The following is a 22,982-nucleotide window of genomic DNA, read 5'->3' as shown; positions in this document are numbered from 1 at the left end:
TTTCACTGATACATCATAACCAATTCTGCTACCGTTATGAATCACAATGTATATATCTGATATGCAGGGTATCTCATATACCTCAAAGGGGTCACAGCCCACAGGCTGAGAACCTCTGGGTTAAACTGTCTGGACCCTGATGAATGGATTCTGCTGTGTTGAGTACTGGGTCCTATAAGGATGAGGCTTCCCTACAACTGCAGTGTCTGGTGCTCTTAGTCTTGTCCTGCACTCGAGACAGACAGGTCCTCCAGGCTGCCCTCCATGATGGCTGTTCCTAGTCCCACGTGACACGTCCCGGCAATCCTCAGTGGTGTACAACGTACAACGATATCTCTAAATTACTGCCGTGAGCTTCTTAGTCATCATCATGGCCTGGAATGCTGGCTGGGTCATTTGTTGTCCACATTTGATCTCAGGAAGCACAAAAAAGCATAGGGAAGAGCGGCTGGGCTCTGAGGTATTTGCTTAGAATCATTCCAAAAATCAGATTGCTTACGCAATATGTTGACGCCTCCATTATTGTCAGCCGAGGCCTGGGGGTGTCTTTCCCAGTTCCTGGTGGAAGACATCCTTGAGTCATAGTGAGAAGCGGCAGAGCGCCCCTCTCAGGCATTAGAGCCTTACACAGGGGACTTTTCCACAGTGCTCACGCCTTCCCGGGCATTAGTTTGTACTTTCATGTCTGCGTAAGTTCAGAGTCTCTCCCCTTGCTTTCCAGTTCTGCCCCTATGGGGTTGAATTAAATAAAGGAGGAGGGAGAGCCAGGGGCACGCTTTCCATGTTCCCGTACAGCTGGGTGGGAGAGGGTGCGCATACTGAGTCATGATGTCTGCAGGTTTTGTACCTGCAGATTCAACCAAAATGGGTAATATGTATAAATATGTTAGATGTTATGCAGTTATATAATGATTATACATATATATATACATACACACACATACACACACACACATATATATATATACACACACACACATATACATACATACACATATACATATACATACATACATATATATATATATATCCCATGCTTCTGTACTGGCTAGTTACAGACTTCTTGGTATTCCATGAAGAATATGCCATGGGAATTCTGTATCATTTACTCTGTATCAGACAGGTAAGGAATCTGGAGATGACTTAAGGGATTCAGGAGGAGTGTGTAAGTTACCTGCAAATACCATGCCACCTTCAATAGGAACCTGAGCTGTCTCGGACTCTGGTGTCTTTGGGAGGCCCTGGATCCAGCAGACATACAGGGCCCAGTCCCCCCAGACCCAGGGGGACTGTTGTAGTTTGGAGAATACTTAGTTAAGGGTTTAGATTTGGAAAATGAAAACAGACATGCTTTGAAACCTTCAAAGGTCACGACAGGAAAGGGGAAACATTTGCTAATCAAAACGCAGCACGTTGTCTGTTTTTAAAAGTTAGGGGCTACGGAGCTAATTCTCTCCATTAATCCCCTCTACTCTCCCCCATTCGATTCCCTTAGCAGTGCACAGTGGCAGTGTACCCTACTCTGGAGGTGAGAAGATACAGAACCCTGGAAGCTGGCCACTTGCCAGGGTCACACCAGGCGTGCCGGGGTGCTAGCACGCAGCTTAGCTGCAGGCTCTGACAGAATGTCCTCTCAGAGTGTTCCTTCTGACGCACGGTCTCTTCTCTGTGCCCTTGACCGTGGCTGGCGTTTTGCTCCCTGGTATTCTGCCTCACTGTTTGCTTTGTCTTTGTGGAGTGGATTCTATTAAGGGAGGAAATGTTCCCTGGTGGACCAGATTAGTGTCTTCCTGAACTTTGTACCGCGGTGGCAGAGGACGTGCCAGCCTGTTTTCCCCGAGCAGAGGACTTGCAGGGTGCTTCAAGGAACATCTGGGAGGCAGCCCAGGAGGGGGCGGGGGAAGCGTGAGTTTTCTGTGTTTACACTCCGAGGTCAGGATTGTTACACTTGTTCTCAGTGGCTCGGCATTTCCTTGGAACAACGCTAGCTGGAATTTTCCACATGGGCTTCACCTTTAGAAGTGGGAGAGTGTTGCCAATTAATGTTTCTTCCCTGTCATGGACATTCTGGCAATTGGCCTGTTAATGTATTTTTTAAAAGTAATTCTGTTTATGTACAAATAATTTCCATCGAAGAACATGTTCTGCCTTTTGTGACATGTGTTGCTGATAGGAATTTTAAAAGAAAGTGGAGGCTAAAACCAGCTTTTAGGTCTAGTGCATTTTGAGGCTAAAAGTAAGATTAAAAATCTCTTTCGAGCAGAGTGAGTTGGTACATGCCTGTAGTCCTAGCTACATAAGAGACTGAGTCAGGAGGATCATTTGATCCCATAAATTTGAGACCAGCCTGGACTATGTAAGGAGAACAAACAGAAGCAAATTAAAAATCGAATCCTAAAATCAAAGGTTACCTGACTGGCAGTGTACATCATGACTTAACAGAGACCACCTGAAGGGAGCTCTTCAAAAATACCTGAGTTAATTCTCTTTTATAATAGGAGAGGTGGTGAGCCCCTCCCCCCCAAAAGCTTCAGATTTAGGAGTTTTTGAGTTGGTAATGCTCAGCCCGTAATATAATCAGCGAACTTAGACAACTCTGTGCCCTGTTTTCTGGCCCTGACTTTACTTCTGAATCTACCCACCTCATTCGTGCGTGGGGGGTCACTTGTGCCTGTTTTTATTTTTTCACTAGGAAGAGATTTGCATTTTTTTCATTATAGAATTTTTTCATTAAATTTCATGCTTAACGTCTTCATTATAAAATTTCATTTTTTTTAGCAGTTAAGTTTGTTCTTTGACCTTTTCATACACGTATAAAATGTGTTTTGATTACTCTCTCTCATCTCTCTGCCAACCCAGGTTCCCCTCACGAGTCCCCGGCCCACATCGTTCTTCATTCTGTTTTGCAACTCAGAGTTTAACAGGGATTGGCTATGTGACGATGTATTTAGTTTTTCACTGGAGCTTGCTTATTGGCTGTGTGTCTGTGTGACCCTATGTTTGGTTATTCATTGGAGCTTGCTAGGCTCACCAGTGGGACTCCCTCCCTCCCAGAATCTTTGGGTAGCCCATGATTCAGCAGGGAGAGGTAGGGCCCCACGGAACCCAAGATCCTCCTCCCCAAACATAACGAACAGAGCTAGCATTGTGCAAGTCCAGTGCAGGTATCCGCAGCTGTCGTGCGTGCGTGATTGCGTGCGTGCATGATTGCAATGGTTCTCATACCCAGAAAGGAGCATTCTACTGCCCTCTCCCTGTCTACTGGCTCGTGCTTTACAGCACTCTTCAGTGGTGTTCCCTGAGCCTCGGAGGGTCCTGGCATAAGTGTTGTTCAGGGCTGAGCACTCACCCTGGCACACGCTCTTAGCACTTTGTGCAGCCACTGCTGTTGGCGGTACAGAGGTGGCGTCACACTTTTGGTGTAGACTTTTAGAAGGCTGATTGATGCTGTCCATTTAACTCAACAGCAGGAGTCACCCCTAGGCCCATGACCGCCCCAGCCATATACATTTTTGATCGTTTACAATACCATACATAGGTCCTCTTCTATTTAAAAAAAAAAAAGGCTTTTAAAAATATTTATTTTACTCTCTTTAATCTCTCTCTCTCTCTCTCTCTCTCTCTCTCTCTCTCTCCCCCTCTCTCTGTGTGTATGTGTGTGTGTGTGTATGTGTATGTGTATGTGTCACTTGCTCACGGGGTGTGCAGTAGCCCTTGGAGACCAGTAGAGGTATCGGCTCCCCTGGAGTTAACATGTTTGTGAGCCACCACATGGGAGCTGGGAGCTGGATTCTCTGCAAGAGTAGTAAACCTTGAGCCATCCCTCTACCCCCTTTAAAGATTCTGAAAAGTAGAAAACCCTGAGGACTGTGATAATGTCCTGTGGTCACCTCATCAGGATTAGGGGGTTGCGCCGCTCGCTTTAGTTGTCTCCAAGGTTGGTTTGTTTGTTTCCTACCCTGAAGTAGTTTTTAAAAAATTCTAGGGAGCTGGAGAGATGGCTCAGCGGTTAAGAGCACCGACTGCTCTTCCAGAGGTCCTGAGTTCAATTCCCAGCAACCACATGGTGGCTCACAACCATCTGTAATGGGATCTGATGCCCTCTTCTGGTGTGTCTGAAGACAGCTACAGGGTACTCATATTAATAAATAAATCCTTAAAAAAGAAAAAAAGAAAAAGAAAAAAGGAAAAAAGAAAATTCTAAAAGATCCTAGAAGTTGTTAATATTTCACCCCACAATACATTCAAATAAAAATCTCTCAAAGATTGGTCATTCATGTCACTCTAGTGCTATTCCTGAAATAGAAGTTAACTGGGACCTGTTGATGTCGTTTGAACTCAGTCTTGGTTTTCCTGCTTGCTTTGTAGCTGTGGCATTTTTCTGTGTAGCCCTGGCTGTCCTGTGACTCACTTTGTAGGACACACTGGCCTCAAACACAGAGATCTATCTGAGAGTGGGATTAAAGGAGTGGTGGTCCAGCTCCTACAATATTTGATTCCATCCAGCATATCTGTTTCAGTGATCTTATTCGTTTAGTCGTTGCAGACCCTGGAGAGGCCTCCCTCTGCCCTCTGAACATCTGGTCATCTTGATCTGTGATAGCAGCTTCTACCCTGTGCTTGCCTGTTGTCCATTGTCTCCTGTGGCTTCTGGTTCCTGTCTCTGCCTCCTGCTGTGGCTTCCAGTTCCTGAGACTGACTGTCTGCTTTCACTTATTATAGATATCTTTAGGATTTATTTATGTACCCAAGTAATCTATCTGCATGTATGCATACATGCATGCCAGAAGAAGGCATCGAATTCCATTACAGATGGTTGAAGAGCTGCCATGTGGGTGCTAGGAATTGAACTAGGGACCTCTGGAAGAACAGCCAGTGCTCTTAACCACTGAGTCATCTCTCCAGCCCCTAATTGTAATATTTTTAATGATTCATTTCTTCTGAGGGAAAGGATAAGAGACTTCTACTTAGAGGTGTATTAAAATAGGGAAATCCAATGGATGACAATGATGTTCTTGTGAGGATAGTTACTTTAGACTTAGAGATTAGGTCTGATAGTGTCTGCTTTCAGGATCTGGGTTTTTCAAAAAGAAGTGTTTATTTCTTTTGGTCCACCAGTGTCCTCTTATTTGCTATTTATTTGTTAGGGTTTTTAAATTCTTAAAACTTTTCTCTTTTAAAAGACAAATCGCATATAGTTCAGTCTGACCCCGAAGCCCCATGAAGCCAACACAGTCAGCTTCATCTGTCACCTTCACCCAACTCGGAGGCACTCGGGAAGATGGAAGCTCAGCTCAGCTAGCCTCCATCAGACTGGCCACCATCAGATTAGGCTCTGTCAAAATGGCTGCCTGTGGGCATGTTGGTGAGACATTTTCCTAATTGCTAATGGTTGTAGAAGGGCCTAGCTTTTACCTTGTGGGCAGTGTATGCTGGGTGCTTTGTGCCTGCCTCATTCTGCATTAGAATGCTCGGTGAGTGACAGGAGAGACACTGCCCCTTGCCTGCCACACCTTTCTGGCCCCTCTGTAGTCGACAGTAGATGGTTAGTTAGTGTGTGGCCAGTAGAGAAATGTTTTGCTAGTTCATAGGCCCAGATCTGAACTATGAACACAGAGCGCCCGTTTCATAGTACACTAGCATTTAGGAGGCTGGAAAAGATACTGAATCCAGTCAAGTGTTTATTATGCAGAGGGAAACAGTTACTTTTTTAAAAACCGAAGCTTAGGCCCAGTTATTTATGGCTGTGTCCGCGTAGAAGCTGGAGGTGTGGACAATGAGGTGCTTGTTTTACTTCGTGACTATGTCCCCCCGCGCCCCGCCCCCAGAGGAAAGTCAGGGAGAATAGCTATCCTCAGCTGCTCTGAACTCATCCAATGCGATGTCCCAGGAGACTGAGGCCCTCAGAGTTACGCCCATGGGCTGTGGATTGGCTTCTTTCTTTTTTACTTTGTGTCTAGAAATACCTACCTTGTGACATTTGTATGGAGTGAGTTTAAAGATACAGCATGCCTTACTAAGTGTGTAACATAACGCCAGGCATTTAAAATGGCCCCAGTCAGCCATCTCTGCCAGCCCCCATGAAGACTTGGTTATTCCTGAGTCCACCGTTGCTGTTGTCTGGTCTTTGATTAGGTTTCTAACACTGAATCTCTAAGCCTGATTTTCTTTTCTTTTCTTTTTTTTTATTTGATGTTTTCTTTATTTACATTTCAAATGTTATCCCCTTTCCTGGTTTCTGGTCCATAAATCTGCTATCCCATGCCCCTTCCCCCTGCTTCTATGAGGGTGCTCCCCCACCTACCCACTCCCTTCCACCCACCTCCCTGCCCTGGCATTCCCCTACACTGGGGCACTGAGCCTTCCTAGGACCAAGGACCTCTCCTCCCATTGATGCCTGACAAGGCCCATCCTCTGCTACATATGCAGCTGGAGCCATGGGTCCCTCCATGTGTACTCTTGGGATGGTGGTTTAGTCCCTGGGAGCTCTGGGGATTCTGGTTGGTTGATATTGTTGTTCTTCCTATGGGGTTGCAAACCCCTTCAGCTCCTTCAGTCCTTCCTCTAACTCCTCCATTGGGGACCTCATTCTAAGTCCAGTGGTTTAAGTCTGACTTTTCACCCTGGACTTTTAGTTTTCTTAGAAAATGAAAAAGTCTATTTCTACAAAATGAGAGGCTTCAGTAAAGCCGCGTAATTTTGCCGTTTGCCGACGTTACCGTCCACAGCTGCAGTTCAGTCAGTTACAGCGGCTGTGACAAAATCTTATCCACTTGACTGGGGCCTTAAACAATAGGATTTTATTTTCTTTCTGTTCCAGAGGCTGCACATCCATGGTTATGGCACAACCAAGTTATTTCCAATAGGCCTTCTCCTTGGCTTGCGGATCCTTCTTGCTGCATCCTCATTCTTTGCATGGTCATTCTTTGGTAGACAAGCATCTCTGGTGTCTGAGGTGTGTGACACTGGTCCTGTTGGGTCGGCAGCCTCACTCTATGCTCTGATTAATCTATTGGTCCTGAAAAACTGTCTCTTGAAATATACAGTCTTGGCATATGGGTGCCAACGTATGGATTTGGGGAAGATACATTCAGGCACTGACATCAGGTCTCTGTTGTGTTGGAAGAATAGAACAGGAAGGATGGAATACTTCCCCCCACATTTGCTAATTATGCCAGAAGTATTCACACCATGGTCTGTGGGCTGTGCGTCTAGGAACATGGTCCATGCAAAAAAATAAACTTAAAACACTGAGGGGTTTTGTGTGCGTGTGACTTTTTGTTGATAACTCAATTACATTTTTAAAAAATGTATTTGTATTTCTATAGGTGCATTCTTATTCCAGGGTGTGTGGGTGATAGAGTTCTCTCCTTCCATGACATAGATTCCAGGGACTAAATAAAGTTGTTAGGCTTAGCAGCAAGCTCCTGTGCCCACTGAGCCAACTTGGCGGCCTCTCACTGCACGGTTCTCAAGTATGAACTTGTGAAGGAGGACCTCAGCGTTACATAGGTTGGACGTGCCTGCGCGTCCTTTAACCCTCTGGCCCCAACAACGGATGGAAGACTTTCTTATTTTCTCTTTAGCTTTCTCAACAGTATCATGCAAGGCAGTGACTTTCAAACTGAACGTGACTCAAAGACAGAAATGTATTTACGCGTGTGTAGAACTCGCCCTCTGATTCGGCGGTTGCCCTTGCTGGGAGACGTGCAGTCCGTTTTGAATTGTTTTAAGCTGGTTCCAGGCAGACTCCTTTGACTTCCTGGGAACCATTGCCACAGTGTAACTCTGAGCTGCTGTGTGACACACACTGAGGTGACTTTCATTCTCAGGCATCTAGGGTCACGGAAGTACACCAGCTGGCTGCTCTGGGGTACTCATGGAGCCTACCCTGAGGCGTCTCTGCAGAGGAAATTCAGTTTGGAGAGTTTCCCTGCCACTTGGCAACTTTTGTAGGAAACAGACCCTGGGGTGGAAACAGTTCCTCATGTTGATTGTCTTTGCTGGGAGAGGCAGGCAGGCCAGCTGTGGTTCCATTGACTGTGGCCCAGAGATAGTTCTGTGTATTCATTTTTTTTTTTTTTTTGGTTCTTTTTTTCGGAGCTGGGGACCGAACCCAGGGCCTTGCGCTTCCTAGGCAAGCGCTCTACCGCTGAGCTAAATCCCCAACCCCTGTATTCATTTTTTTAGTTGTGTTTTTTTTTTCCTTATGAACATTGTATAAAAGCATTTTATAAGAAGTAAAACTCTAGTTTTTTTGTCTTTTTTTTTTTTTTTTGAGACATTGTTTCTTTATATATCCCTGGCTGTCCTGGAACTCACATGTAGACCAGGTTGGCCTTGAACTCACAGAGATCTACCTGCAGTGCTGGGATTAAAGGCATGTGCACCACGTCTGGCTGTCTCAAGTGCATTTTTTTAAAGTATTTTTTTATTTTAATTGTATGAGCGTTGTGCTTGCATTGCGTTTATGGCTGTGTGCCACATGTGTACCTGGGGTCCACAGAGGTTGCAGGAGGGAGTCAGATCCCTTGGGACTGGGGTTACAGGCAGCCATTTTGTGGGTGCTGGGAATTGAACCTAGGTCCTCTGGAAGAACACCTACTGCTCTTAACCCCTGGGCTATCTGTACAGCTCCTGTCTCGAGTCTTAATTCCACGATGATATATTGGGATTGGGAGTTGACTACAGTTTTATTCTTGGTAAACAGTTGAAGCTGTTTGTAGTTGAGCTGTCAGTTCTGGTAGCCCTGATGGTAGACTAAAGAACACCTGTATCCCAGGGGATGGAGAGGTGGCTCTGCAGTCAGGAGCAAGTACTGCTCTTGCAAAGGAGCTGCATAGGGTTCCCAGCAACCATGCCGGGTGGCTCACAGCCGCCTCCAGTTTCAGCTTTAGGGGTTCAAACACCTTCTGTGCTCCATGGTCAGCTGCACTCACTGTGCACATACCCCACCCCATACATAATAGAAAATATGTATGATTTACATACCTAGGTATGTGTGTGATTTGATATTTAAAACAAACAGATAAAACACCACCTGTGTCCTGGAAACTGGGAAGAAGGGATTTCCGGGAGAGTCTGAGCTCCTGCTGAGAGTGGACAACTCTTTCTGTGCTGCCTTAGCAAGCCCTAGACACAGGGACTATGTAGGGGGCATTAAAGAGTCTTGGGGTCTTCTGTGCGAAGACCCCGGGTGCCGTGCAAGGTTGGTTTGCCCTTAGTTCGAAATGTGACCCAGTACAAATATTTGCACTTCCATTTCCCTTTTTGTTTTCATTACAGGTCAGTCACTCCCCTCCCTCCTTCCCTCCCTCCCTCCCTGTTCCCTGTTCCCTGTTCCCTGTTCCCTGTTTTGTTTTTACGAATGAGGAAGTATATTTGAAGAACCATCACCGGAGTACTGAGTGCTGAAAGCTGATAGAGACTGGTCCTCTTCAGCCTGGCCTCCTTTTGTTTGCTTAGTGACCTGGTTGGTTTTATTATGAAGGTAAATAAAGCCTGCCCTCTCCAGTTCTGAGAGTGCTCACAGGCTGTGGTAGAACTAGCTTTGTAAAGTGAGCTCCAAGTGCTATCTGTGTTACCATGATGTCACTAGGGGTGGGGGTAGGGGTGGGGGTAGGGGTGGGGGAAGCACAGGTAAGAGAGGCAGGAAGACCACCTGAGCTGTGTCAGTCTTGGATGTGGCACAGCCAGCTAGATGCTCAGTGTCTGAGTTCAGGACAGAAGACAGAGAAAGCAGGCACAGAGACAGATGAGCATGTGGAGATTGGCCTTGGGTGGGCTTGATTTTGTTTTAAAATGAGCTTTTCCTGTCTGGAGAGATGTGCAGGAAGGGCCTCTCGCTCCGGGACTAACTCCTGCTAAGACCCAATAGACCTTCTGGGAGGTGCAACTGGAGGAAAGTGAAGGTCATGGGTCCTGAGCCTAGGTGCAGAAACCAACTTGCTAGCCTGTGGAGAGAGGCATGGGGAGGAGAGTGTGACTGCTCCCCTTGCTGGGGAAAGGCGGAGTCAGAGGACATAGGTATGCTTGTCTGGGTGACAGATAAAAAGGGATTGGGTACTTTGTGTTAGCTGGCTTTCCATTTTCCTTAATGAAACAGTCTCTTGGGTACTTTCCTGATTCTCCCCTGACTGCCCACTCAGAACGCAGCCTAATCTAACACGCAGTCTTCATTTCCATGGGCCAAACCATAAGCCCCTGCAGGCTGAGCCCTCTGTTACTTCATTGCTTGCAGTGGGAGTGTTTTGGATTCTTTTAGAATACTTGTATTGGATTGGGAGCCTTGGTCTGCGCATGAAGTCCACTACCTTCTCCTATAACCTGCATCCTTTTATTTTAACATTGTATATTAAAACTTGTGTGTGAAGAAAGTCTGTAGATTTGAGATATCAGGCGCTCAGGCAGGTGTGGGATTTTACGCTGTGACAGCGTGCTCCGATTCAGACGTGGAGATCTCAGGTTAGAGGTTTCAAAGGAGGGTCAGTAACATGTGTTTCCAAGATTTTCGCGTTCATTTGACTGAGCCAGCTCAGTCAGTCAACAGTTTCTCTATGGCAAGAGTGAGGATTAAAAAGAAAAAGCCAATAAAAGCAACATTGTAGCATGACCCCAGCCAGTTCTGAGGCTGAGGCGGGTTTATTTTTTTCTAGTCTTTTATACCATTTTCATTACATGCAGATATTAAGATCAGTTCTAGGTTAAGGAACAAGCAAGGCCCTGTGATCACTGTTTCTAGGGGCTTATCTGGATGACCAAGATACCTGAGCCTACTTCCCTGTCCTAGCCCAAAGTCATATTCTTGCCTGAAGCCTACTTCTTTGTGCTAGCCCAAAATCAGATTCCTGCCTGAGCTAACTTCCCTGTCCTGGCCCAAAGTCAGCTTTCTTGGAGCAGCCCCAAAAGCTCTCCACATGCATTTACACTCACATGGGCATGCGAGTAACACAGAGAGAAAGGAAACACTTTTAAGCAAAACACACCTATTTTGGGATGAATGGTGACTCTGGCGACCCTCCCAGCCTCTCACTTGCTCTGGGTGACCCTGAACTACCTGTCAGTAGCTTTAGTTTCTCTGGGTTTAGTCTTGTCCCATTTTGGAAATGTGACTGAAAAACTTTTCTGGTCAGAGACTGTGCCGGTGTGCGAGAGGGGCATCACTAGAGGCTGGACATGGTCCCCATGTCTGGTGCCCGTCATCCAGTGCAGATGAATAGAGGGTTGAGAAAAAAACAAAGATGTTGGACTGGACTATGCCTTAGTTAACAATGGTGTGTAACACTTTGGTAGGACAGTGAGCGTTTCAATTGTCTTTTAAAGAAATCAACCAGCAGACTGCCTATGATATAATGCTTGTGTGTGTGTGCGTGCTTTATTTTAAGATAATATGCACTGTAGGAACTCTTTCTGTAGGTATTTGAGGCCTATTGCTGTGAATGGCTCAAAACCATCTGTAGACAGCTGATTTCTGAGACTGCCCCTGGCTGGGTCAAACTCTGCTGCTCCCAAGTGGTGACATTCCCCTGTGATCAACAGGGCTTAGTAACAGGCTCTTGCACCGTGAACTCTTCCGCCTTTTAGACCACAGGCTGTGTGAGCCTGTTGGCAGTGAGTCTGCTGTCTGGGGCATGTTCTGTGATGGGATCCCTGTGCAATTACCAACATCTCTGTCACCATGTGGAGGCAGAGAAGTTGTGGACATTGCCAAAGCAGGCAAGATGGCCACAGCACACTGAAGGGTGACCCTTCCAGTCACCTAGGCTGCCTTATGGCCGTAGGATCAGTGCCTGTAGGCGCCTAGAGGCAGGAGGAGACTCTGGTTTTAAGGAAGGGGGCCTGTTCTACAGCAGACTCGCTGCCCATAAAGTAAAATACACATAGACTTATATATGGCAGGAGTTGGAAAATGAATTCATGTTTTAGAAATTCCTTCTTGGGGCTGGAGAGATGGCTCGGTGGTTAAGAGCACTGACTGCTCTTCCAGAGGTCCTGATTTCAATTCCCAGCAACCACATGGTGGCTCACAACCATCTGTAATGGGATCTAAAGCCCTCTTCTGGTGTGTCTGAAGACAGCTACAGTGTACTTATGTATAATAAATAAATCTTAAGGGGTTGGGGATTTAGCTCAGTGGTAGAGCGCTTGCCTAGGAAGCGCAAGGCCCTGGGTTCGGTCCCCAGCTCCGGAAAAAAAAAAAAAAAAAAGAACCAAAAAAAAAAAAAATAAATCTTAAAAAAAGAAATTCCTTCCTTTCCCTGATGTGTTTCTCTCTGTCCAAATCCAGGTGCAACGTTGGAGGAAATCAACCGGCACTGGGACTGGCTGGAGCAGAACCTGCTGCACACCTTGTCAGTCTTCGACAACAAAGATGACATCGCCAGCTTTGTCAAAGGGAAGGTGAAGGTAGGCTGGGCTTTAATGCTTCTCCCCACCTGCCGCTCCCCCACCCCCCCAGCTCTGCTACACTCACTTTGGTTGCAGTTTTTTTTTTACACTTTGGCTACATTTTCTGTGTTACATAAAACAAAGGGAATTCACTTAGCAAAGAGCGGCCTCTGTTTTACTTCTGATTGGCCCTTCCTCTCTCCCTCCCTGTTGGTCACAGCTTCTGTACTGTCCCAGGGAGGCCGCATTTGTACAAATGGAGCTCCTTGGCAGCCTTTAGGTAGTTGGAGAGGACAGAGTCTTGAGCTCAAAGTAACCCCTATGCCAAAGCAGCATAGGTGGGGCCGACATTTAGATTCTCAATACTTTGGTGCTAACTACTTTAAAACGTCTGTCTCTTAGCCAGATGTGGAGGTGCACTCCTGTGATCTCAGTGCTGGGGAGGCTGAGGCTGGAGGGTCCCAAGGTGGAGGCTAGCATGGGCTACAAAGTTAGAAGCTTGCCTGGGATACAGGAGACACTGTCAGAGACAATCATCACCACCACCACCACCACCACCACCACAAACCAGAGTAGTGTAGCCCCTAGGAGGCAAGGCTGGTGATGGAGGAGTCTGAGGGTTAATGTGGACATTTATCCTCCCCTCTTTGCTGACCAAATGTGAAGGATGCTTTCCTGTCAAGTCTGGACGTTTGACCGCTTCCCCGGCTACCACCCAGTTTCTTCCTCAGCCACGCCTATGCACAGGAGTAAAGCACCTGGCCCCTGTATGTGCCTCACTAAAAGCCTTCCTGGGCAACAGCAAACTGGACATTCATTTCATACAAAATGGCCCCAAAATTCTTAATCATTATCTTATGGTTCATAATGTCAAGAGAAATTTGTAAATTTAAAACGTGATGAAGTTAAAAATCAATTTGCTAATAAGCTAATTGTGTGTGGCGGGGGAGGGGGAATCAAATTCAGATCCTCAAGCTTAGCTGCAAGCATCTTTACTCATTGAGCCATCTTTTTTTTTTTTTTTTTTTTTTTTTTGGAGCTGGGGACCGAACCCAGGGCTTTGCACTTTCTAGGCAAGCGCTCTACCACTGAGCTAAATCCCCAACCCTCACTGAGCCATCTTGATGGCCCTTTATCAACATTTTGAACCTGACAAGAAAGACGTTTTTAAAGTATTAATGTTCAACTCAAAGGTTCGAAAATGAGGTTGGGTTCTTACATCCTTTGGGTCAGTTTGTCCTCTTGCTATTGCCCACCTGTCCTTCCCACTTCCTGTCCTCTTCCCCTTCAGTCTAACTTTTGTCTGTCTGGGTAAGTGGCATCTTTCTGTGCCTCAGGCTCTGATCGCTGAGGAGACCAGCAGCAGACTGGCAGAGCAGGAGGAGGAGCCTGAGAAGTTCCGAGAAGCCCTGGTGAAGTTCGAGGCCAGGTTCAACTTCCCCGAGGCAGAGAAGCTGGTCACCTACTACTCTTGCTGCTGCTGGAAGGGCCGGGTGCCCCGCCAGGGCTGGCTGTACCTCAGTATCAACCACCTCTGCTTCTATTCCTTCTTCCTGGGCAAGGAACGTAAGTGTGGCCAAGAGCCTTCTGGTCCTGAATTCACAGATACATTCAACCCTGGGGGTGGGGGTCGTGCTTAGCATCGCTTCTGAGAGACGCTGTGAACGGGAGTATTTTCACAGTGTGCTTGATCCATTATATAGGCTTCTCCTCCAAGGGGGCTTGACTTAGGGAGGGCCTGTGTACTCCCTTAAACATTTATTTCTGGGTAACTCAAGGAGCAATGGCCAAGTCTTTGGTAGTGTAGATGCTTTGAAAATGCAGTATGTTAGTGAGTGTGTGTGTGTGTGTGTGTGTGTGTGTGTGTGTGTGTGTGTATGTGTGTGTGTGTGTGTGTGTGTGTGTGTGTGAGAGAGAGAGAGAGAGAGAGAGAGAGAGAGAGAGAGAGATACTTTGTGTGAAAGCAGAGAAGCAGCTAACAAACATCCTGTCAAAGATGGCACCCACGGTACCTTTTAAAATTATCAGAGGCCAGAAGACAATATTGCAAAGCCATCAGATAGAAATGGTACAAATGTGTTTTAGCTACTCAATTCAGAGAGGGATGATTTTTGTGATATTTGTTAATGATTGTACGGCTGTGTGAGTATTCTTGAGAGAGTGTGTGCGTAGCTAATTTGGTGTCCCAGGACGGCGTTCCCTGGGGAACATGGGGACATGGGGGTATGCAGGAGCTAACAGCTTGGGAAGCATCACACAAATCTGTGTGAAGCCACTCGACTGAGGCTGTGTTCCCCAGCAGCCACTCACCCCATGGTCCGAGACTAGTCTCCCTGCCCTGGCTCAAAAGACATTTATAGTTTTGCTATGAGAGAGCTTTGACCACTGTCTGCCTCTTGACTCAAGTTTGCTCCCATTTGATGGTCGATGCCCATTTACCGTTTTCTCTTACAGTTAAACTTGTCATCCCCTGGGTCGACATCCAGAAGCTGGAGCGAACATCCAATGTCTTTCTCACGGACACCATCCGGATCACTACACAGAATAAGGAGCGAGACTTCTCCACGTTTCTGAACCTGGACGAGGTCTTTAAGATCATGGAGCAGCTGGCAGATGTCACACTCCGGAGGCTGCTGGACAACGAGGTCTTTGATTTGGACCCTGACCTGCAGGAGCCTAGTCAGATCACCAAGAGGTAGGGCTTCGGCACCCAGGTGACCCTCAGTTGCTCAGGGGACCTGTGCCTGCCTCATCCTTCGTAGGCATGAGCTTTTGACAGCCTTAGGTATATGGTTTCTCTACATCTCCCTAAACCATTGACTCTAGGATCTCTGTGGGCATCTGACCCACAGCTGTGCATGGCCCTGCTATGAAACACCGTAGCCTTTTCATATGGCTGATTTGGAAGCCGAGATGCTGTGCAGCATCTCTAGAGAACTGATCCTAATACAGCATCAATGTCATGTAAATAATTGTCATACTGTACTGTCTAGGGAAGAACACTGAGGAAAAGTGTGTGCATTTGGTACAGAGGGGGACAGCTTTTCAATATTTGATTGATGGTTGCTGACTCCAAGGATACAGAGCCTGCACACACTGAGGACAGATGTGCCAATGCATGCCTCAGTGGTGGTGACACTCACATTTGTCCCCGTGGTCAATCTTTTCCTTCTTTATTGTATTCTTATGTTTGTGTTTTTGAGTGTGTGTGCTGCACACACATTACTGCATGAACATGGAGGTCAAAGGACCACTTGAGAGAGAGTTAATTCAGGGGTTGGGGATTTGGCTCAGTGGTAGAGCGCTTGCCTAGGAAGCGCAAGGTCCTGGGTTCGGTCCCCAGCTCCGAAAAAAAAAAAAAAAAAAAAAGAGAGAGAGAGTTAATTCTCTCTTCCACCCCATGGGTCCCTGGGATCAAATCGTGTGGTCAGAATGTCTATACCCACCGAGTCATCTGGTGGGTTCATCTCTGTGGCTAATCTTGGCAGGCAGAAGTGGAAATGGTGACTATCATTATCCCTCCTCTCCTCTGTGTGGTAGATGTGGCTGTCTGGATCGAGGCCCCATTTTACCTCAATTATTTCAGCACACAGTGTGGGCATCCTCATGGTACAAGCTGGTTATTCACTTTATCAGTGAACATGAAGATATTTATTTTTAAAAAGACTTATTTATTTTATGTGTATGAGTACACTGTAGCTGTCTTCAGACACACCAGAAGAGGGCATCAGATCCCATTACAGATGGTTGTGAGCCACCATGTGGTTGCTGGGAATTAAACTCAGGACCTCTGGAAGAGCAGTCAGTGCTCTTTACCGCTGAACCAAGACATTTTATTTTTAATGGCGCTGAGCATTCACCTCTGTGCATGCTGGCTAGGGATGTGCTCTGTCACCAAGCCAGTCCTCTTGTCAGGTTGTGTCCTCTGGGGCGGGGTGGGTATCAGGACAGCTGGACTATTTTGATTTCTTCACCTATGGAGCCCACAGTCTTTGAGTTTATTTAGTTTGACTACACCTGACAGGTTTTGCGGTGACCTTGTGAGGTAGTTCTTTAGGTTGTTGCTCTAAACAAGTTCAGCTTCATCACCTGAAGCTCAGAGCCTGATTGAGCCTGATTGGTTTGGGGCTTTGCGGATCTTGGCTAGGTAAGTGTGGCAAAGGTCAAAAGGTGACCATTGAGAAACAGGAGCTTGCTGTACGGCCTGGTTAGGAGTTCTTTATGTGGTTATGGACCCACTTCCTATAGTCTGGATGCTTCATTTTCATAGCGAACTGCATGCAGCAAACTGTAAGTGTGCACACAGTAGCTTTAGTTGTGCTCATGTCCCATCCGGTTGCCACCATTGTCCCCCTGCAGAACGATTCTGCTACCCACATTCATCCCCTGCTGATCTCTAACTGCCCCAGCTGCCCGCTCTGCTCTGGGAAGCTGGGCAGGTCCCTTATTAAGGTAAATTCTTGAGCTGTGCATTTGCAGAAGACTCATTCCACTTAATGTCTTCAAGGTTCAGCCATCTGTGGGATGGGCTTGTGTGTGTACACGTGTGCACCAGAGGACAACTTTAGGTGTGGCATTTTTCAGGAACACCATCTGACTTTGTGTGTGAGATAGGCTCTCACCGCCCTGGAGCTCATCAAGAGGGCTAGGCTGGTTTGCTAGGGAGCCTCAGGGACCTAGCAGTGGGTGGTAAGGGTGTGTCACCATGCCCAGCTGCTTAATGTGGGTTCTGAGGATCTGTCTCAGTTCACCATGCTTTCACACCAAACTCCTCAGGACTGAACCTTACCCCATCCTTTTCAGACATCACTGCAGGACTAAGTCATGTCCTCTCACCTGCTGGTGCTTACCCTAGGCCATGGCTTACTGGGCCATGTCTCTGCCTCTTGGGTTTCTTCTTTCCTTTCTTTCTTTCTTTCTTTCTTTCTTTCTTTCTTTCTTTCTTTCTCTCTCTCTCTCTCTCTCTCTCTCTCTCTCTCTCTCTCTTTCTTTCTTTCTTTCTTTTTTTTGTGTGTGTGGTTGGTTGTTGTTTTAGTTTTCTGTTTTGTTTTTTTTTCTTTCCCGGAGCTGGGTACCGAACCCAGGGTCTTGCGCTTCCTAGGCAAGCGCTCTACCACTGAGCTAAATCCCCAACCCCTGTTTTAATATTCCTATCCATTCTCCTTTCGGCTGAAGACATAGAAGCTATGCTTTTTCCTGAGAGCCTGGTACTGTGGTGCCAGTTTCCTTGGCATTGCTATCAGCTTTCTCTCATGATGCAGGCTGAGCACACAGGACCTGAAAAAATACGTGAAGGCCCTGAAATCCAGCGTTAGAGCATGGGGAGGGTGGAACGCCAGGTTAGCAATGTTCAACCCATAACATCCATGCAAATATCCCTTTTAAAAGACACAAAAATTTGTCATACTCTGTCCCAGTCATTTTACATGGAGAATACTTGGTCTGTATTAAGTTTCTTCAAAACTCCACAGGCTAGTGTTGGGCGATAGAACGTTTTTTAAAGAAAGTGAAGATGGGTTATTTCTCATACAGCGGTCTTCTCCAGACATTCTGGGGAGGCGCTCTGTAAGTGCGGGTGTGCTCAGGGAGACTCCCCATCGCTTCTTGCTGTGTGCATCGTTTTAGACTCATCATTGTTAGGAGCGAGGCACTAACCCTAACTGTTCTTTTGGGGGTGACATTCCAGGTACTTTCATATGATTTGAGTTGCCTCTGATGAGGGGAGAAGTTTCTTGTGAGACAAATGTGCCCCTCTCTTCCTCTCCTCTCCTCTCCTCTCCTCTCCTCTCCTCTCCTTTCCTCTCCTCTCCTTTCCTCTCCTCTCCTTCCCTCCCCTCCCCACCCCCCACCTCTGTCTGTCCCCCTCAGAGCTGTTCTCCCATTTGCTGATGCCCAGCCTCAGGTGTTTGCTTGCTACCCCTCCCCTACAGTCTTTACAGCCACCGAGGAGAAAAGAGAGAAAAAGAGAACAGAGCTCAAAAAGAGCAAACCGTGCTTCCACGTAGCCTCTGAAAATCTACCAGGGGCCTGGCTCAGTGGGTAAGAGAACTGTCTGCTCTTCCAGAGGTTCAATTTCCAGCAACCACATGGTGGCTCACGACCATCTGTACTGGGATCTGATGCCCTTCCTCTTCTGGTGTGTCTGAAGACAGTTGCAATGTACCATACATTATATAAATAAATAACTCTTTAAAAATGAAGAGCCGTGTTGGCAGAGCCCTGAAAATGACATGACTTGGGAATTGAATGAATAGTCCTTGCAAGCTGCCGGGCAAGGCTTGCTTTTGTTGTCTGTCTACTCTATGCCCTGCGCACACGCTGGGCAGCCTTCCTGGTGTGCATTAGTGTTGCTGGACAGAGTCTGAGAGTCTCCTAGGAGATGAGCCTCTGAGCCTGCCTGCCGGGTCATTGTGAAGAGCTAGGCTGGGGAGACACAGGATGGTGCTTTCTCTCACTGTGACCCTGGACTGTGTAAGGTGGAGAGAGCTGCTTTAGCAATGCCAGCATTGACAGCAGTCATTCACATCCAGGGCTCTGAGTATCTCCATGTCCTCCTGCTCCCCCAACCTGGCACCACTAGAGGGAAGAAAAGGGAGCACAGGAATGTGGGGATGGCCAGCAGGTGAATGTCCAAGGCTGGACCCAGAACCCAAACAGGCTCTGGTCTCCAGCAGCATTCCTACCTGTCCAGTACCTGGAAAGGGACTTTCTCTCCCAGTGAAAGGTCTAGTTGCCTGCCCCTGGACTGGTTCCCATCAGGAACTTTTGTCATGGAGACCAGGCCTGTGGGTGTAAACAGGTAATGACTCAGGCCCCTTGGCACCCTGCCTAGAGGCAGATTTTAAAGTTTAGGAAAACAGTCTCCCCAGCTCAGAGCCAGACTAGCTGGAATACCTGATTCCCAGCCCCCAGCTCTCTCCTTGATCCATTCTCACTTCCCTTCCCAGATGACTGCTTTCCAGTGGTGACCCCTAGAGTCAAAGGCCTAGGTTACAGAGTATCCGTTTACCTGTTAGTCACCTCAGAGCTATGGTCCTTCCACTGGGTGCTTGGCAGGGAGGAAGGGATGGCCTAGCCTGCCCGGTGCAAAGAGGACCTGGATCCCATATCCTCAGCAGAGCCCTGGAGGTAGGGCCATGTTGGAGAGGGAGGATGCTGCCTGGGCTGTAGGAGTGCATTGGATAAGCTGATCTGAAATTCCCAAACAAAAAATGTTTATCCCAAAGTTAGGGTGTGGTCAGAATTCCAACCGGTTTGTATAGAGGGAGGTCGGGGAGCTTGGAGAAGCAGTGAAGGGTGAGCCTCTTCCAGTCTCCTGCAGGTTGACTACTGGGATGATTACTTTTCTCCTCATAGTTGCTAGGCTGTGTCTCCTCAGTGGCCAGCCCCTGCTTCTGCCCTTCTATCTCTACAGACCTCTTCAGCCTCCGCCCACCTAGCCAGTCCCTTTTACTGCTCTCCTCCCTTGGCCCCATCAGAGTGCCCACTTCTCATCGTCTGATCAGAGCAAGCCCTGTGCTGGGAACAGGAAGACTGCAGGGAGCGTGTCAGTCCTACTGGGCAAGAATAAGACAAGTACCACAAATTTTGAGCCAAATGTGAAGCAAGCTTTATTAAATACCTGGCCAGGTCTCTTGGGATGCCTAGTGTATGTACCCAGTTTACACTAGTGTTAGGAGCTTATAAACCCACAAAGCTAAGTACTTCCTGCCTGCGTTCAGTCAGGGGCAAGCATACATCCTGATGTGCTTACACACCTATGTATGATCAAACACACCTCATGTGCAACTGGTGCAACCACGATTGTTTATGGACATAGCATGAACAGCTCCCGGCATTTCAGGGAGCTTTCTGTCTTTGAGCAAGTAGGAGTCACAGGTTAGAGCAGTGGCTCTCAACCTTCCTAATGCTGCTACCCTTCATGTTGTGGTGACCCCCCAACCATAACATTCTTCTCATTGCTACTTCATAGCTATAATTTTGCCTCTGTTATGAATCGTAATGTAGATATATCTGTGTTTTCCCAATGATTTTGGCCAACTGCTGTGAAAGGTCATTCAACAACTCCACAGGTTGAGAACCGCTGGGTTAGCGACATATTTGTCTTATAGATCTCTTAAGCACAGTGAGTTAAACTTAAAACATAATGTTAGCTGTCACAAAAGAGGCATCTTTCAAGGGAAGAACCGCGCCCCTCACCTTCCCACCTCCACAGACTCTGGGCTGCTCCAGGAGGCACCACGACCAAACCCTGCTCTCTTGAGAGCCTGTGCGGATGGTTCTCTCAGAAGCCACCTTTTCAGAAGTGTGCTGACTCCTTACCTGGACCCACAGCTGAGTAGATGCAGGAGGAGAGCCTAACCTATGCCTTCTCTTTTGTCTGAACTTGGGTTGAAGGTGCAGGGATTAGGTGGTGTTCGGGACAGCCCCTCACAAGACGGAGGGCCCTGCCCACAGGAAGGGCCATTATGCCTGAGGCAGAGGCTGCTCTCTAGAGTAAAAATAGTCACCTTCTAGCTGGCAATACCCTCATCCCCTTCAGCTTCAAGAACTTCTTTCCAGCGACCTGCAGGATGAGAACTGGGGGAAGGTGGGAGAGGTCACTCCTACCTGCCCCAGGCCTCCCTTCTCTATAAGCTGGAGCTCATGGTAATACTCTGAAGATGGACTTGGGGGTCACTGGACCCCCTTATCTGTTCCTCTTTGCAGCGTGGATGTCTGGAATAATCTGCCTTTCACCATCTCTTGTGTCTTAGGGTTTCATTGCTGTGAAGAGACACCATGACCATGGCAACTCTAATTAAGGACATCATTTAATTGGGGTTGACTTACAGCTCAGAGGTGCAGTCCATTGTCATCATGGTGGAGAATCAAGGCAGCATCCAGGCAGCAGAAGTGAACAAGCTCAGCTGCTTCTCTGAGGGCTGCTCCTGTCAGACTACTACTGCTTGTTTCTGTAATGGGCATGTCGGGGTGGGAGGTTGAATTTAGCTTTTTGGTCCACGGATACCCAAGCTCTGGCCTTGACAGTTCTGGCTATGTTCTTGGTGAACACACATTTGGAAAGGGACTCTTCTGTGTGGACGGGGACACCGAGGAAAAGCGGCATCTGCCCTTGGAGTCCTATTCCTATGTTGTTAATCTTTGCATTTCCCAGACACATAGGAGTGCCCTGTTGAGGCAAGCTGACAGCGTAGGACCCACTGTGACCTTTCTGAACCCAGGTGGAACAAGTCACGATCAGTCAGGTGTCCAGGTGTCCTATATTGGATATGGCTATATGGCTATATGGCTAGAGATCTTGACTGCTGAGCTAAGGAAGGAGCTAGGCTGGCCCAGCCTGTCACTCAGCCAGAGCTTGTGGTAGCTGCTGATACCCAGCTGCATCCTGTGTGGCCTGAGTAAGCAGATGAGGTGAGAGTTGGCCTGTCAGCTCAGATGCAGCTCTCCTGTAAAGGATTCCAGAGGAGGGTTGCTGGGAGAAGAGAGAGGGGGAGAAATATGGTTTTGGCACATGTGTCTGATCTAGGGAGGAGCATCTAGTCCAGACTAAGTAAATTCTGGGTTTGTGGGGAAAGTAATACATTCTTTGGCTCTAAATTTTGGGGATTAAGTTTCTAAGTTCCTGAAGTGTTAGGAATGGAAGCTAACTTTAATAAAGGTGTGCATGGAGACTAGATCTAGAACCTTCTGGTTTGCATCTCCTGCTACTGGGGCAGTGTCCACCCTTACAGGTGCTTCTTTGGAGGCTGTTGGCCTGAGCTGGCTGTTGTGTCCCAAGTATTAGCTCGTGACTGCTGTGTGCTGGCCTGTCTGTAGAAGGAAGGATTGGGAGGCCCCATGGTGGCCCTGCTGTTAAGGTCCAGATTATAACTCTCCTTACCCTCACAGCTGGAATGCACACGAACCTTAGGCTAACAGACCCCCTCCTTCCCTGATGCCAGCCAGGAATCCGAGATAGCCTAAATCCCAGGCTGTGTTATGGTCATGTGGTATAGCACCTCCTCCCTCCTCTAAAGGGAGGGGCCCCTTACTGGCCCTGTTGGCCTACACTGTCTTCAAAGTCCCCACCACACTGCTGTCTGTCTGTCTGTCTGTCTGTCTGTGGCATTAGGGCTTCTTTACTAAATCTCACCAAAAAAAGACAGTCCTCCTTAGTGTCACTTGAGTCACTCGAGTTTGGGGTTTACCCCAAACCTTTCATCTGAGAAGGAAGTGGCCAAACACTCCCTGCCTGAGAGGACGGGCTAATGATGACCCTCACACGGAGCTGGCTTCTTACTACACAGGACCCTGTTGATGTCTAAGCTGTCCTGGAATAATGTAAAGATTTGTCAGCTGGACTCAGGCTGCGGTCTCTGTGTCTGGCCCCATACTCAGCATATTTAAGCTTCATCCACACTGCCACGTGTATCAGTGCCTTTCTCCTGCCTTGTGGCTGAGTAGTCTCCATCTAATTAAAGGGACATGCCACATTTTATTTAGCTGTTCATGAGTTGATGGATATCTGGGCCACTTTTGTTATTATTAGCATTAACATTAGCATGTGATTTGTTAGCAGACCCTTGTTTGTGGGTCCCCAGGAGTAGAATTTC

The 22,982-nt window shown here is 47.5% G+C and overlaps 1 protein-coding gene across 6 annotated transcripts in view; it reads left to right on the top strand.

Annotated features, from left to right (window-relative positions):
* Nucleotides 1-22,982, top strand: part of Tbc1d8 (TBC1 domain family, member 8) — a 110,055-nt gene that overhangs the window by 63,027 nt on the left and 24,046 nt on the right. For 4 of the 6 annotated variants that reach the window (XR_015628893.1, XR_015628892.1, NM_001191067.1 and 1 more), the window contains 3 exon segments: nucleotides 12,287-12,405; nucleotides 13,725-13,953; nucleotides 14,842-15,082. Coding sequence is in view for 4 of the 6 variants with exons in the window: in NM_001191067.1 (NP_001177996.1) it covers nucleotides 12,287-12,405; nucleotides 13,725-13,953; nucleotides 14,842-15,082 (589 nt within the window). In the remaining 2 variants the exon portion in view is untranslated. 6 annotated transcript variants of the gene reach the window in all.

The sequence above is a fragment of the Rattus norvegicus genome, chromosome 9 (assembly GCF_021556685.1).
Source record: "Rattus norvegicus strain SHRSP/BbbUtx chromosome 9, alternate assembly SHRSP_T2T, whole genome shotgun sequence".
Classification (NCBI taxonomy): Eukaryota; Metazoa; Chordata; class Mammalia; order Rodentia; family Muridae; genus Rattus; species Rattus norvegicus.
The sequence above is the reverse complement of the archived record's forward strand: the minus strand, read 5'-3'. Positions and strand labels throughout refer to the sequence as shown.